The 16,993-nt window shown below is 33.8% G+C and overlaps 1 protein-coding gene across 3 annotated transcripts in view; it reads right to left on the reverse strand.

Annotated features, from left to right (window-relative positions):
- NUDT20_1 (Nudix hydrolase 20, chloroplastic) overlaps nucleotides 1–16,993 on the reverse strand; it is a 32,552-nt gene extending 15,559 nt beyond the window's left edge. Inside the window, exons 1-5 of one of the 3 annotated variants that reach the window (XM_051215154.1) lie at nucleotides 16,537–16,993; nucleotides 13,785–14,145; nucleotides 13,681–13,750; nucleotides 12,320–12,598; nucleotides 5,610–5,728 (exon numbers count right to left, since the gene is read on the reverse strand). In XM_051215154.1, the coding sequence (XP_051068336.1) occupies nucleotides 5,610–5,728; nucleotides 12,320–12,379 (179 nt within the window). In that variant the 5' untranslated portion in view covers nucleotides 12,380–12,598; nucleotides 13,681–13,750; nucleotides 13,785–14,145; nucleotides 16,537–16,993. Of the gene's footprint in view, nucleotides 1–5,609; nucleotides 5,729–12,319; nucleotides 12,599–13,680; nucleotides 13,751–13,784; nucleotides 14,302–16,536 lie in introns of those variants that run through there. The other 2 variants (XM_051215152.1, XM_051215153.1) reach the window with 2 other exon arrangements.

Genomic DNA, 16,993 nt, shown 5'->3' on the forward strand with positions numbered 1-16,993 from the left:
ATAAATATTGAGAATATAATTCTAAAAGACAGAATGGAAAGGTATGTATGAAAGAGTATCAGAATTCAAGATAAATAGTGAATGCATTTACATCATTGTGAACGATTGTTAAACATTACACAGCTTTTTAGATAAATCAGTAGTTTTTAAGGTATTTATAATAACTTCTACAGCAAGTGGAGTGAAATTCCATTTGTGAAATTACTACACCTGATTAGTTTAAGTAAACAAACATTCTTCAAAAGAAAAAGATAAGTTCAATAAATTTATTAATAAGTTATAATAAAATTAATTGGTCAATTTAAAAGTTAATTTAACGAAATATGGTTAGATAGTAACACTCTACCCTTCTAAATGTTATAGCATAGTAGTTACAAAAGGGATGAATCATTAACAAAAATATATAATCCAGTTTATTTGAAAGAATTTTGTGGAGAATATTTTAATTTGTAGATAGTATTAGTTGTTAATCGATCTCACATATAGTACAGTTGAAAACCAGAGAGCATTGGAGAACTGTTTCGAACTAATGTGAAACTTCACACGATGCACTCATGACCCCATAAAGGATTAAACCTGGTTATTGCTGGGTCTTGATAGATAAGCATTTGTTGTGAGATTTGAAACTCCCTGGTTTGGTCTTTCATGAGGTTGTGAGTGAGAAATGGCGAGAAGTTTCATATCAGGAAGAAACAGATTTTAAGTGCTCTCAGGTTTTCAACAGTGCACCGATAAGATCAATCTGTGATAAATACATAAAAACATTACCCAGTTTAATTTGAAATACTATTCCCATTTTTACAACGTTAACCAGATTTTAAACAATTAAATTTCGCATTTAAGTCCTTCTTCGGTTTATTTAGCCAGATGATATCATTAGTTCTACAATTACATCAAAAGGTATGGGGATCAAAGTCAAGTTATGCAAATGTTTCCATGTATACTGATTTTCTAATATACGCAAACTTAGAAGGATAAGCTTTATACAATAATTTTGTTATTATCCAGTAATGATGTGAACAGAGAAACGAAGAAGCCATGACAAACAACGGAAGCTATTTCGGAGACGCTATTTCACTTAATTAAAAGTTTGCAAAATACTAACATTTAGTTTTGCCCCTAGTTTATTCTATAAACCATAAGCTTTCGTTTGATGTATGATTCAATGACATATCCTTTTCTGTTCAAAATCTGTTGTAACTTAGACATGACCTTTGGTACCTTATTTTAACTCCTTAATGCCCAGTTTGGATATGATTGTATCTTTCTAATTGTTTGTGCACTTTAGTCATGTTGATCATCTATTTATTCATGTACCTTTTTACAATAGTCTGAATCGGATATAAACCGAGTAGTGTTCCAGTTGATTTGGCTTCTCTCTCGTGCGCTTGTCAACCAATCAAGTGATAAAATGGTTCCCGTCTCTCTCCAAGGCCATTAGTCTCAAGTCGGACTCAAGCATTTTCTAGCCTCAAGGTTAACCTCAGTTAACCTATCGTATCAAGGCCTTAACTTAGTACCCGTATATTATTAGGTAAACATCAATGAGATAACAAGTAATGTTCAAGTCTCTCAATTTGTCTGACTAGTTAAAACATAAAATCAGCCAGTCGTAAGCAATGTAGAACCTGCCACACTTGTGCATCGGTTCAAGCTAACACACCATATCAGTATAGAGAGATGGAGTTGTCACAATAAATCCAAGATAGGTAAAATTAGTAATACTTTAAGTGGTGGCATAAAAGATAAAGCAAAAACAATTTGAACTCCCTGGAAAGTTAGAATCTAAAGTAAAAAGTGTTTCAGCCAATATACCTCGGCTTGGTCAACAAGTTTGGTAAGCTTGACTTCTACATCAAAGTTAAAGTTACGATCGGGAATAATATATTTTTTGACTTATTTATTAACACCTACAAGAAAACAATCTTTCACAGCGTAAAATATAGGGTAAGAAATAAAAGAGAGATGAATAAAAACGGTTAGAGATAGAATATATATTAGTAACATCCTTACTATTCTTATTTCGCTGTTCAAGGCGATCAGAAGCAACAATCCAAGCATGTTTGGGATGGATTACTCTTCTTCTAAATGCAAAATATTGCTTCAGGACTGTTCTGAATCAACGACTGAACTAATAATAGGGAATGAAGCAGTTGAGAAAGTCGACCACGTCACTTATCTTGGAAGTCTCATCAACCCTGGTGGTCTTGTGCCTGGCAAAATCTTGGCATGGACTCAGATGGCCCGGCTGGGCGCTTGCCAACTTGCATAAGTTGTGGCTTAGGCGAAATGTTTCCCGTGCGCGTGTGTATTTGTTTCTCTCATTCACTCACGAAGGCTATTTTCACATTATCATACAGATATAATGCGGGAAAAAATTGTGATTATTCACAGAACTCTTTCCTATTCTTTTCATATCCAAAAATATATTATTACTTGATTTAGTTATCTCACAACAGTATAATGTGTTTCCGGATTCCTCACACTTCTGTGTAATGCTTCAAAATATCGGTTTCTTCTAACTGGGTTCTTTTTAATATATTAATGGAATTAAAGCGAAACTTAAGTACAGCCTATTATATATATATATATATATATATATATATATATATACAAACGAATCCTCTGATTAGTACATTGACTGACCTTGAGATTTGATCTTCTTTGATCAATTATTATTAGTCAATATGATCATATCCTTAAGGTTAGAAATTTAGGTCAGTAAAAATAAAATAAAAATACCAGAAAAATCGAATGACCTAGAAAGGGAAACGAATAAGCAAAGTCAGGATGATATTCGTACTGCGCAATGATTTAAAACGATTCAGTCGCAAGATTACCATGAAACACTACTTTTTAGCCAATTGGTAGAAAAAAATATGTATTGTCAATTAGGATAATACGGTTTATTAAGTCGGATAACAACAATAGTAATAATATCAATTATTATCAATAATTTTAAAAAAACTAATGGCAACTAGAACATTTGTTAACCAATTAGGTTGCTGAAACATTTTTAAAGTTTATTGATCGGAGAATTAGTACTGGTCACATTCAAAGTGGATTGCATTACAAGCAAAATAAGCATTGAAAACTAGAATAGGGTGAAATGTTCTTCTGTATCTATACCATTATAGGGACTAATCGTTAATATGAACACAATTCCAAATATAATTGAAACTATGCCTTTCAGGCACAATGAAGAGATTATTATCTATTGAACTATTGAATTTAATTCTGATGGCTGAAATTTTTTTAAAATCAAATAATTTCCGTACCATCATAACTTAACCTCTTTTAGGAAGGATGTCATTAGTTTAGCGAATCTCTACAGTTGTCCATGAAATCAATAACTTGAGTATTTTAAGCTGAAACTATCAATGGTGAAATTGTTTCTAGTTATCTCAACTAAAATAATCGAAATATTCAAACCAATAGAAGATGTAAATGTTAGTATATTAATATTTTGAATTATCATTTATGTATAACAAAACAATATGGTTTAAAATCATACAAAGACTATCATAAGTAACCTTAACTAAGACATTATATCATAACCTACTTCAATCATTAAAAAAATGTTCACTTTATCTTTTTTTTTTAAAAAAAAACACAACATTAGTGAACAACATTAATTATTTGTATACTTAAGAACAATGACCGATAGGTTTTATCAGTTAGATTGACATTAAAACCGACGCACTCCCCCCCTCCGGTACATAGGTCAGATAACTTGAGACAAAATTGGCAAGAACCGGTAAACATTAAAAAAACGAACAGGCAAATTATGCACTATTCATCAGCTGACTAGTTCACTTTATTCATAATGACATATTATAATGGTACATACACAAAAAATTTAGGTAATTTTAAAAGGCAAATACAAATTAAAATAAATACATCAATATATTATAAGACTTTAATAAATTAATTGGAGTTACTTCGAGTTATTACAAATTATACACATGACTTTACAAATGTGTTTGTTACTTGACCTTAAGAATTGAATATCAGTGTAAATTTATACTTTAGAACTTATAAGATACTTCGAATAACAATAACGGTAATGAGTGATAATAATAATAATAATAATAATAATAATAATAATAATAATAAAAGAGCTAATAGCGAAGATTAAATAACACGAGGGTTTGAAAGCAAGTGATCTGTTTCCAGTCATGACCACAAATATATGAAAAGGATTATGGTAATAAGGCGATGATGACGTAATCGACACATCTGTGATACCATTAAAGTAATTTAACGACTACTTTACGATAGATTAAGGTTGTTGCTACAGGATCACGTTTATAGCGCATGTGTGACTATATGTAATTCTGAAAACATCAATCATTAAAATTCTTTAGAGGTACTATCATTTTATCGGTGTATATAACTTACTGACTGGAATAATTATATTTCCTCGGTAGAGTTGGCGTTAGTTTGAAATAAGTGTTGCTAACCTCCTCAAATATATAAGTAAAGAGCCTGATTGTAGTTCAAGTTAAGTCTGACCGTATCATTATAACTTCTAAAACAATGTTTCATATTTAAATTTATTGAATTAGGTTAGTGAACACAGTATCTATCGATGCTAAGAGATGATCATAAGAGAGGTAGAAGTAATAAGTCGACATATAATTTTTTTAACTGTACTAACATGTGAATACAGTGATATAGTAGCTGCCTACCTAACTAATAAAATGTTTACATACAGACAATTGATGATAGGATAGATAATAGAAGGACCTGTATAAGCATGAAATCTTAAACTAAGATAAACGAATATTTAGTCACTTCTAGTATTTTATTTATTTATTTAATAATAGCTTATCTCGAATTTACTCATCTCTTACGATCAACCGGCAACACATCCGAAATCTTACTCCACTAGCTTCAATAATTAGATTTGTTTTTAACTCACGCTTGTTTTATTGCAAACTTTTGTCGGTTGCATTCATTAATAAAAGTAGGTACATCCTCTTATGGGCTTCCACAGAGTTGTCGACCCACTTTTTCTGTTATTTTTCAAATTTTTCTAACATAAGCAGCTCATCATTTTCCTGCCCTCCCCTCAGCACACAATGTCACTTCAGGCTGAACAGAAACCTACAAAAGGTTAAGCTGTATATATAAATACAATCAGTTTCATGCATAAGAAACCTAATTGATAGAAAACGATCAGCACTTGGCATTAATTAGGGGAGCATGACACTATTCATTACACAGTAACTGATCAATCCAAATAATTCAGTCCCATGGGGAATAAATGATAACCCGAATAACTATGGTAATGTATCCAACGTAACGCTGCATGATCCAGGTTTGAAAGTCACATACAACATCAGTTCCGTCAACACTACAAGTACACCTTGCTGACGAGGAGTACAAGCTAGAATGAAACTTAGGTCTAGTCTAGCGTTTCCTGTCGACTATCTCTAACGATCTGATATCCAAACTATCTGGGTTTTTTTTAAAAATAAATAAAAAGTTAAGAAAACTAAAATATTACCAACTTATTCAGTAAAAAAATATTTTCATCGATAAACTAAATAAAATGTAATATTCTAATTCAAAATTAGTTTTTACACTACATAAATACAACTTACCTGATTTGATTTACAAGGGTTAGTTTACCAAGCATATGCTCTGGTACACTTGCTTCCTCTTGACACTCTTTACGAGCACATTCCATTACATCTAGACCATATGTTAAACCTCCAGCAGCCTGAATGTAAGTTCGGAAAACAACAAAAAAGTGTTATGTTATCCTCAAATTAAGTAGATTAAATCTGGTTACTTGTAAATGGGTTGTTTACATCTAGAAAATGAAATTTCAAATATTTTTCGGAAAAAAGTTATCCTTTCATATAGTTCAGTTCAAATGTATTGAACAAGTTTTTTTTTATTATCCTCTTTATGAATTAGAAAAATCTGTATCCACATTTGCTCATAATTCATAATGGATAATAAAACCGATAAGTAGTCACCAAAAATACTAATATGTAGATAGGTAGATAAATAGATGAATATATCTTTCTACAATACGTCGCTATTATAATTTAACTCATTTTAAATGGTGAAGAAAACTAGACATCTACTTTTAAATAAAACTCTTGTATTTTGTTTGATGTAAAAAACATTCTGAACTGTCTTAGATGAAATATTTTTAAAAATTTTCTAACACCATTTAAACAATGACCGTTGTATAAAGATGGGCCATAAAGTGACTATGTAATGGATTTTTACCGATATTTCAAAGCTGGATAACCAAGAATAGAAGTAATACATTTTCGAAACAAAATAAATTATCGATATGCATGAAATTCAGTGATCAGTTAAAGTCCAACAACAAAACTACGAAACTTAGTTTTCGACTATGAATTCGAACTCCTAAAATTACATCACATTTAGGTTGTTACAACTTCAGTCTACTCAATCACTATCAGAATGGAAAAAAATCTCGAAGATTTTATCAGAATATGTAAAAAAACTCGAGTTTATCATCAAATGAAACTGTTATGCAATTAGTTAGTAATTTCTTACCTAATCATATACGGTTATGATAAGTCTCTACGTCACGCATAAAACTATTGACTTTTTATGGAAATACTCAATAAATCAATCTTCCGAAAAAAATCTTAAAGAACGTTCAAAAAAGTTTAGTCTCTCAAATTCATGACTACATTCCTTTTTGCAGATACTTTCCCATCAGGTGCAAAATTTTGCTTTAAGATTGGATTACGCCAGCACCCGAATTAACGATAGGAAATGAGGTAGTTGAGTGTATTGACCACGTCACTTATTTTGGGAATCTCACCAGTCATGATGGGTTAGTTCCTGACGAAATCTCGGTATGGATTCAGAAAGCCGGATTGGCTATTACCAAATTACATCGCCTGTGGCATAGGTGAGATATCCGTCTGTCAACCAAAAACGAGCTTACCGAGCAACGGTTCTCTCCGTTCTACTTCAAGGGTATGAAACATGGTCAGTAAAAATAGATGAGTCATAGACAATTGGATTGAGCCATGTTTACAAGTATAAAGTATCTGGTCGGGTTGTACGTCATTATCGTAACCAGTAGTTGGAGACGTGGAATGACATGGCTGAAAATCGTTTGTAATGGCACAGATGGATCCATTCTTTGTCTTCCTCCAGATCCTAAACTTATGAATTCCTCATAGTTTTGTTTACTTCACTAATTTATATTTTCTTGGATCATATCTTTAATGTGTAATCTTTTTTACTACCATTAATACTGCTCATACGTCTACTGCTCTATGAATAACCCTAATAATTTCATATCGCTGTGCTGATGTATGAAAATGTAAACCAATGTACACATGTACGAGGTTCTACGTTGTGTTTGGCTGACTGTAGATAGTTTTGAATTATTTTAATTATTAATCATTTATATTATTCGCTATATTCAGATATTAATCTAATAACGAGTAGTAAAACAAAAATATTTGCTTTTTGTAAAGGATTTTGTTTTCCTATTGGTAATGACAAGGACCGTGACTGGTCATTTGCAAGTGGTGTATGTGCATCATAGTGCGTTGCCTCCGTACTGTCACATAGTCGATTAGTTTTAACAAAATTGGGTTGTGGCTAGCATTGGAATCAAGGAAGTGTGTTTCGTCCTATTTGGGACTTGCCAACTGGATATGTACCTGCACCCCAGAATTGATGCTCACATTACGGTTCAAACCCGGTAATCTTCTGCCTCTAACTTCAAGGGGTTATACACTGAACTAATAAATTTATATAAGCTGAAACATACTTCCTGGATTCCAGCGCTAGCCAGTAACGAATATTTACTAAAAACATGTGTTTATAATCTAGAGCATTAAGACATATACACACCGTGAAAATGAACAATATAACCAAATGAATACTATGATTATTGATTTGACACTAATTGCTAAACATATAGAATATATTTGAAGGCTTTGTAAAATTATTAATTGTATCTAATAAAAAGAAAAGTCGTTTGTTGGTCTATTTGAGTAGAGAATAACCTTGTTAGATGTTGTTGTTGTCATCAACCTATAAAATTTAGCACAACAAAATTTCACACAATATATTACGGTAGAAAATAAGAAAGAAAGAAAATTATGAATTATGCATGAAAAAGTATGCAATCCATGTATATTTATAAAATATTCAACCAGTTATTGAAATACTTGGTAATAATTAGTCAGTAATTACTGTTGAGACAATTGAGTGGCTAGAGAAATCTAATTACTTTTACTCAATATAGTGAAACAGGGTGATCGTATTAATTAGACTTGAGTGTCTTGACGTTTCGGATTATATATATAGGCCCTAGAAATGTAAGTTATTAAAAAATATAATTTACTTACTGTATGATTACAAATACTGAGTTGATAAGTACAGGTTTAAGTGATAACCATTAGTTGCAAGAGATAGTCAGTGCTCAAAAAGTGACCTACCTGTTTTATTTAAGATAGTTTTTTTGACAGTGTACTAAATACAAAATATCATAAAATATTTAAGTCTATTTAACTTTAACAAACTCTGCCTGTAGGACTTCTAGGGCTACTGTCGGTCCCAAAGGTTGGGCATGGAGTCAACAACCCCATATCGTAGAAAGTAACCTTACTCAAAAACGTTAACCAAAATGAACAATTTAAACTCTATTCTGAGTTGAAGGATCTTCATTCAGAGGAATTATGACGCTACAAGGTGAAAGCCGAGACTCTTCAGAAGTCACGAGGCCGATACCCCTTCTAACAACCAGAGAGACATACATGAAATGTCCGGACAATGTGGGAGACCGGGAGGACTATTCGAATAGCTACAAAATGGGGAGATACAACTTGATGGTGCTCGTAATCAGTGAAATACGTCGGACTCAAGCTGGACAGAAAAGGATGAATTCGGGGAAGATGTTGCTGTACTCCGGTCATGAAGAGGAAAATATTTCACACACTTAGGGAGTTGTTCTGATACTGTTCAAACAAGCACGAAATGCACTTATAGGATGGGAATCTCATGAACCCAGAATCATCAAAACATTATTCAAAACAAAGAAGGAGGGAATCACAATGAGTGTTATCCAATGTTATGCATCCACCAATGATAGCAACAACGACAATAAAGATCAGTTTTATGAAAAGCCCCAATCGATGATAGCGAAGTGTCCAGGAAAAGACCTGATCATCTTGATGGGAGACCTAAACGACAATGTTGGAACACACAACACTGGATATGAAGATACCATGGGACAACATGGACTGAGAGAGAGAGAGAAATAAAAATGGTGAGAGATTTGCAAACCTAGGTGCATTCAACAAATTGGTTTTAGCTCGCACAATATTCCCACACAAATGCATACACAAAGCCATATGCATCTCACCGGATCACATAACGGGGAACCAGATCGATCATATTTATATCAATAAAAAAGTCAATAGGATTATGGAAGATGTGAGAACCAGGAGAGGAGCTGACAGCTTCAGATCACCATCTGGTTGTGGTCAAGATGAAACTGAATCTAAAGAAACACTAAACAGCTGGGAAGACAGTAGTACGAAGGTTCAATACAGCCTTCTTACGAGATACTGTCAAACTCAACGAATTCAAGATGACTCTCAACAACAGGTTCCAAGCCTTACACGATCTACTGTAAGAAGAAGAAACTACGATGGGAGACAACTGAAAAGGGATCAAATAAGAATTAACTTCAATGTGTCAGGAGGTGCTGTGTCGCAAGCAGCATCATCATAAGGAATGGATCTCTATTTATACCCCGGGCAAGATTCAAGAGAGGAAGAACAGAAGACGGCAATTAATAACAGTCGAACAAGAGCAGATAAGGTCAAGGCACAAGCTGAATACACATAAGCAGACAAGCAAGTGAAGAAGAGCACTAGAATCGACAAGCAGAAACATGTGGAAGAGCTAGCAACGACAACGAAAAATTCTTCAAGAGAAGGGAATATAAGACAGTTATATGATACAACGAAGAAACTAACAGGAAAATAAAGTAAACCAGAGACTGGTCAAGGACAAAGAAAGCAGGACAATAACTCAGATTCAAAAGCAGAGGAACAGATAGGTGGAACAGTTCAAGGAACTCTTTAGTAGGCCAGCTCCACTGAATCCACCGAACATCGAAGCAACACACACAGACCCTCCTATAGATGTCAATCCACCAAAGATCAGAGAAATCAGGATGGTCATCAGATAAATCAAGCGTGAGAAAGCAGCGGGACCTGACAATATACCAGTTGAAGCAATGAAGTCAGACATAGAAGCAATTGCAAAAATGCTCCGTGTTCTATTCAGGAAGATTTAGGAGAAAGAACAAGTGTCGATAGACTGAAAAGAAGGATACCTCACCAAGATGCAAAAGAAAGGAAATCTGAGCAAATACGAGAACTACAGAGGCACCAAACTATTAACAGTACCAGAAAAGGTTTTCAACAAAGTGTTGCTGAACCAGATGAAAGACTCAGTAGACGCCCAACTTCGAGATCAACAGGCTGGATTCTCTAAGGATCGGTCATGCACAAACCACATCGCTAAGAACCACCGTTGAACAATCATACACATAGTTCCCCTTATTATCTCAAAGAGAGAAAGAAGGAAGATTGGTGCAGAATAATATGAACTAATTTTATTTCGTAGCTACATCATGATATATATATTCATCTTTAATCACCCTCTTATGTATAAGTATGTCAATATCTGTAATAACGTTGATTTTCAAATATTTTAGGTCGTAAGCAGATGATGAGAACCTAACGAAATAAAATGAATTCATATTATTATGCACAAATCTTCATTTTTTCTCTCTTTAAGTTGAACAATCAACTGAATGGAACTCGTCACTGTACATCAAGTTCTTTGACTATGAGAATGCGTTTGACAATGTGGATAGGGAAACCTTATGGAACCTTCTTCGGCACTACGGTGTACCTGAGAAAATCATCATCATCATCATCATCATCAGGAATTCATATGATAGACTACACTGCAAAGTGGTGCATGAAGGACAGGTGACAGACGCATTCTAAGTGAGGACCGGAGTAAAACAAGGCTGCTTACTCTCTCTGACTTTCTATTTCTTCTGGTGGTTGACTGGATCATGACGACCTCCACATCTGACGGAAAGCACAGAATACAATGGAAAGCTTGCATGCAACTAGACGATTCGGACTTCGCAGATGGCCTGGCTATTCTATCCCATACACACGAACAAATTCAGGTTAAGTCAACTAGTGTAGCAGAAACCTCTGCATCAGCAGGCCTCAACATACACAAGGAAATAATCCAAGATCGTGAAATACAACACGGAGAGCATCAATGACATCACATTTGATGAAGCTCTGTAATATGTGTGGGACTTTCACGTACCTGGTGAGCATCATCGATAAACAAGGAGCGTCCGATGCAAGCGTAAAGGCAAGGATTGGTAAAGCAAGGGCCACAATCCTACAACTGAACATACGGAACTCAAAACAACTGTCAATTAATATAAAAGTCAGAATCTTCAATCAGAACGTCAATACAGTTCCACTATAAGGAGGTGAGACTTGGAGACCTACCATAAACATAATCAAAAGGTACAAGTATTTATAAATAGTTGTTTAATCAAGATACTCAATGTCCATTAACCGGATACCATCAGCAACAACCTTTTATAGGAGAAAACAAACCAGATCCCAGCTGAATAGGAAATTAGAAAAGACATTGGTGGCATACATTACCGAAGTCACCAAACCGCATCACAAGGACTGTAATAACTTGGAATCCTGAAGGTAAACTGAAAAGAGGAAGGCCAAAGAACACTGTCGGGGATTGAAAGCAGACATGAAGAAGATGAATAGAAACTGGGAAAAACTGAAAAGGATTGTCCAGGACAGATCTGGATGGAGAATGCTGGTGGGTGACCTATGCTCCCCCGTGAGGGGTAACAAGAGCAAGTAAGTAACTTTAAAACCACGCTTTACACCAAAACATTTGAAGCGATTGAAATATTTTTAGCTCAGTTACCAAGTACAAATTAGTGTACTTGACTCCGAGCCAGATCGTTCTAACCAAAGTAGGTGAGATAGGACTCTAATCCGCGAATCATTAGCGGAAAAATGCTAGAAACCTAAACTACTGGGGCACGGCTCCATAACACAATGATGTAGTGTCATGAACCAACAGTTACATAATCAATTTAAAATATTGTACTAACGATAGGATTGAGCTGTCGAGAGATAAAAATATAATTTATATACTATATATATATATATATATATATATATATATATATATATATATATATATATTCAATTACCATATTATCGAGCATTCCAGGAGATGTAGGTTTGTTTATTGATCGTAAACCGAGCCACATAAAAACATTGTCCGGACCAATTTGAGCGAGTGAATTAGAATCGTTGGAATTACGTGAGCTGCCATTAACGATTCGATCAGACTTTCTAGAGTAGTTGTATCGATTTGAGAAGAAACCATTTACATGTACACCATATCGTGTAATACCCAGAAGACTCGATGCTGAACGTTCAATTTTTAATAATACTTTTTCACGGTTATGAACGTAAACGCCATAGTCCTATTTTAAAATCAATAAATCAATAACCGTTTACACACTTCTGATAATAACAACAAAATATTTATGGAGATATGTTGGCGAAATTCAAGAAGACACTATTTTGAATAAGTACTCATATGATTTATCTCAATATAAGGTTACTAAACTGATACTATTTAACTACCTTATCGATTAAAATGCTGAGACTAATTAGCTACAGTTAGTTTATTAATGTAATTTCACACGGTTGTCTATTAATCAAATATCTAGGCAGTAATGCACCTATGATGCTTAAATCCACATTTACAAGCTGTGGGAACTTCATTAAATGCCTCGAATTTAAATATCTAATAATGTTCAGATAAAATCACATAATTCATGTAAAGCTGTAACCTAGATGTTTAAGCAGCTAACTTTAATCTACTGTGTCAGAAATTCGACACTTATGTCATCCGCTATAAATGGACAAATCAAATATTTTTTGAACTTTTCAAACAACGGGGCTTCAACCCAGTTTTGAAGCATGATAGTAGTTTAGCAGTAATTATATAATTTTCAATAAGTATCGTTATATTATAGCACAGAACATTAATTTTGTTAAAAGTAAAAGCATAAGTCAAAGGCCCTTTTCAAAGTAATTTTCTAGAAAGACAAGTAATTGGAAGATAAATCACAATACCTAGTAAGTGAAACTTTGAATTATGATAGAATAGTAAGAAATAGGCATATAGCAGACTACTCAAAATTAATAGCTTACATGGATCATTTAATATTCTGCATTAATAACGTACAGAATGACTATATGTTTTGTAGTGACTGAATTTCGATTTCATTAAAATCGACATAACAACTACGCGAAATGATTATGAATTCAAATACAAGTGATGTGATTACAAATTTATTTCTTTCTTACGAAACTGAGTCCGAACGATCCAGGCATAAAGTAATTCATAGTTCATAAAAAGTAGAAAGAACGAGAAAGTGTATATCACATAAAACTTCAGTGAAAGAAACCACAAACCCAATGGTTTAGTATCACTACATATCAATGATAACCAACCAATAAGTGGTGAACCACACAGTTAGGTAATCGATTGACCTACCTTATAAAGGTCTGGTGATTAAAATAAAATGGGATCACCATAGGAAACCTCAGGTCATACTAAGAATAGACTAAAGAAGTCGACAGGTTACAAAAAGTCTTTACCGAAGACTATAATTGTTCTGAAATATTTGTTCAATCTTTCTGAGGTATCTCAGGCCTATAAAATTAAAAAAGAGCAACAAGAGCATCTGGAACAAATAACTCACCTCGTTTCTCCATCCTTTTAGAGCCTTGAAAGGACTTGTGGTCCGCAAATCTTGCATCACTTCTGCCACTGCATTGCTGCGGTCATTCACATTTATCATGGCCTGATGCACTGTAATACAATGATCACCGTGTTGCGGATGAGAAATCTTCACAAAAACATTTGCATATTTCAATAACCAATCCAAAAACATTGGGTGGATGAATCCGACAAAGTAACCATCGAGCAAAAACTTGTAGCACTTATCTCGGGATGATCCTTGAAGAATATATAATGCAAACAAACAATATGTAGGCAGAATGAAGTGAATAGAAACTTGGTGACCAGAATTATGCTTATTAATAAAATCAATCAAAGTATGCAATAAAACCTTTAAAAAGATATTTGATCATCTTATTTCAAACTGTAGGGAGGACAGCTTTCTGGGGAAAATCTTGAGAAAATACTACCTTACTTCCTAAAATATTTTTTACAATACCATAATCAGATAATCCTTGAAATCATGACTTTTCCTTTATTCAAATGAGTTGCAATTATTACACGAGTGTGAAAGGAATGCCGAAGATTAGGTTTTTCAGATGATTCGTATAATAACTGAAATTAATGGAAGTAAATAGAACATTTTAACTAATGAATACTGTTGTGTTCATATTAAACCTAAGGCTTTGTGCAACGTTAAATTCTCATAAATAAATTAATTAATGGCTAGCATAAATTACACTGAAGGTTAAGAAGTACAATATAAGGATTATCACAAATTAAATTCACCCAATGAATCACCTCTCTGATAACAATTTCAGAACAGCACAATTAATTATTTTAAACAAGCGACTATTAATTAAAACACTGGAAGAACCACAAAATGGGGAATTACAAAACAATTCAGTTTTGAGTCCTAACAGAACAACAAAGATCAACATGTTTCCCCTAACAAAAAGTCACACTAACTATCTAGGTATATTCATTTATAAAGTTTTAGATAAGACATGAAAGCAGTGAAACTGGAATTACTGTTAAGTCTGGCCACATACCAGTCAGTTTTTAAATAGTAACATTCATCAAATAAAAGTAGTAATCAGAAACAGTTTCACATCACCAGAACTCTATAAAGCCATGGGGAACTTAAGGATATAAAAATCAGACTATAGATCAAGAATCCAGTATGATATAACTAGTTGAAGTTACAGAACGAAATTTAAGTGTATATCACAGCTAGGTACCATACCCCTATTGCTTTAAATTAGATCGACGAATTCCGGTTATAAATTTTGCATCTGAATTGAGACGTTTGTAATGATTCACACACAATTATTTGTAAAATCGAGTAGAGGATATACTTAACGCAAATATCAGAAACACAAAAATCTGTTTCGTTAGGAGACGTAACTAGAAGTCCCCTCAGTTTGTTACCCGAACTACCAGGCATGGGAAAGAATAAACATAGACCGAACAACCTGAAAATCGTCACAAGACTGAATTAACAAAATTACTTCCAGAGAAAATCTGCCAAAGGGTAACGGTTCAACAAAAACGGCAGCAAGAGATGTCAAAAAGCAGTATAATGGGACGGCAAATGAAGTGAAATAACAAGATATGAACCAATCATGAGATAAACAGAATATAAGCCATAGCTATTAGATTTAGTCATGAAACTAATCTTTTAGTCTCTACTCAATAACTTTCTAAAACTGAAGAGTATTGAGTAAAGTACTTACGCGTGACAGCCACCACAATATCTGAAGACCAGTCGCTTTAGGTTACTTATCTACCTACCAACAAGACAAACTTTATCGTTAGCTATGTAATATACAAACTACCTGTTCTAAATATGTAGTACATGTGAAGCCTAGTCTGCCGGCAACATAAGATCTTAGGATGCTCTTTTGTTCCAATATACATATGGTGTATTTTGAAGAGCGGTATTAGAATAAGTTCACACAAATCCTATTACCTCTGCTTGACAAAAAAAACTTCAAAGCTTATTAGTGTAATGAACCGAGATCGTTTTCTATGTCTGATTTTTAACCAATCACTAGAGAATAAAGGTGAATAGGATTAGTTGAATAAGATTAAATTCTGGTAAGAACTACCGGATAACAGAAAAGTTAACAGTTGAGCTAATACACGCCAATAAACTCAAAACAAATAAATCCCTAGAGATTATAGTTCATTTCACTAGGGATTAAACTACCAAACAACCACACTTAGTTTAGTTGCAACATATTTAAACACGTCAACTTTGAGTTAAGAAATTCATTTAAGACTAAGAATAAATATCACTTGCTCTACATGGTTTCACAGCCATATAGCTCGCTAAGACCATGTAGAAAGGCTTTAAAAATCGTATGCCGCCTACAGTCATTTTTTGTTCCTTGCCAAAAACATTTTTCAATACTGGACGAAACAACGGACCAGTTTATTCAACCAAATGACTAATAAACTATGTTTTGAAAGGATAGCTACCATAAAATAATTATAAGGATGTTTTGTGTAAATAGCAGCCACCATGGTTATATCGTCAAAGCAAACCATGTGGTACGCTACTCACGTATGTTTATGAGGCTCAAATAAGTGATAACTCATGTCTATTGTGCGTAGTAATTAGAAACAAAGTGACGAAAAACGAATTTAGTCTTACATCGAACTCACCAGGAAGTAAAAAATTATTGCACTTGTTCAGGACTAAGTTGCGTAAACTGAAGAAAGGCGTCACAGCCATTCACGTACAGAAGCTCTAAACGAACTACCCAAGGACCAAACACCCGTTAACTCTCTCTCTCTCTCTCTGTACTGATTTTTATGATGGAAGATAGAAATGCGGAACACAATCGGTAGAAAACACGACTAATCAAAAAATATTTCAACTGCGAGTCATTCTTTGATGGCTGAACAGAAAGCCTTGAACATTAGGTTATTTTAAGAAATGACCTTAGCTCTGTAGCTATACAGACAGAAAAAATTGAGAAGTTTCCAATACCCAATGTCTTTTTGACGAGCTAGTGTAAACCAGACGATATTTTCGCTCTCACCCGTTTTCGTTTCTTTAATGTTCCAGATCTTTGATGTCGTCAAACAGGGGTTGTCTAACCACATGACTGTATTGGAT

The sequence above is a fragment of the Schistosoma haematobium genome, chromosome 2 (assembly GCF_000699445.3).
Source record: "Schistosoma haematobium chromosome 2, whole genome shotgun sequence".
Lineage (NCBI taxonomy): Eukaryota > Metazoa > Platyhelminthes > Trematoda > Strigeidida > Schistosomatidae > Schistosoma > Schistosoma haematobium.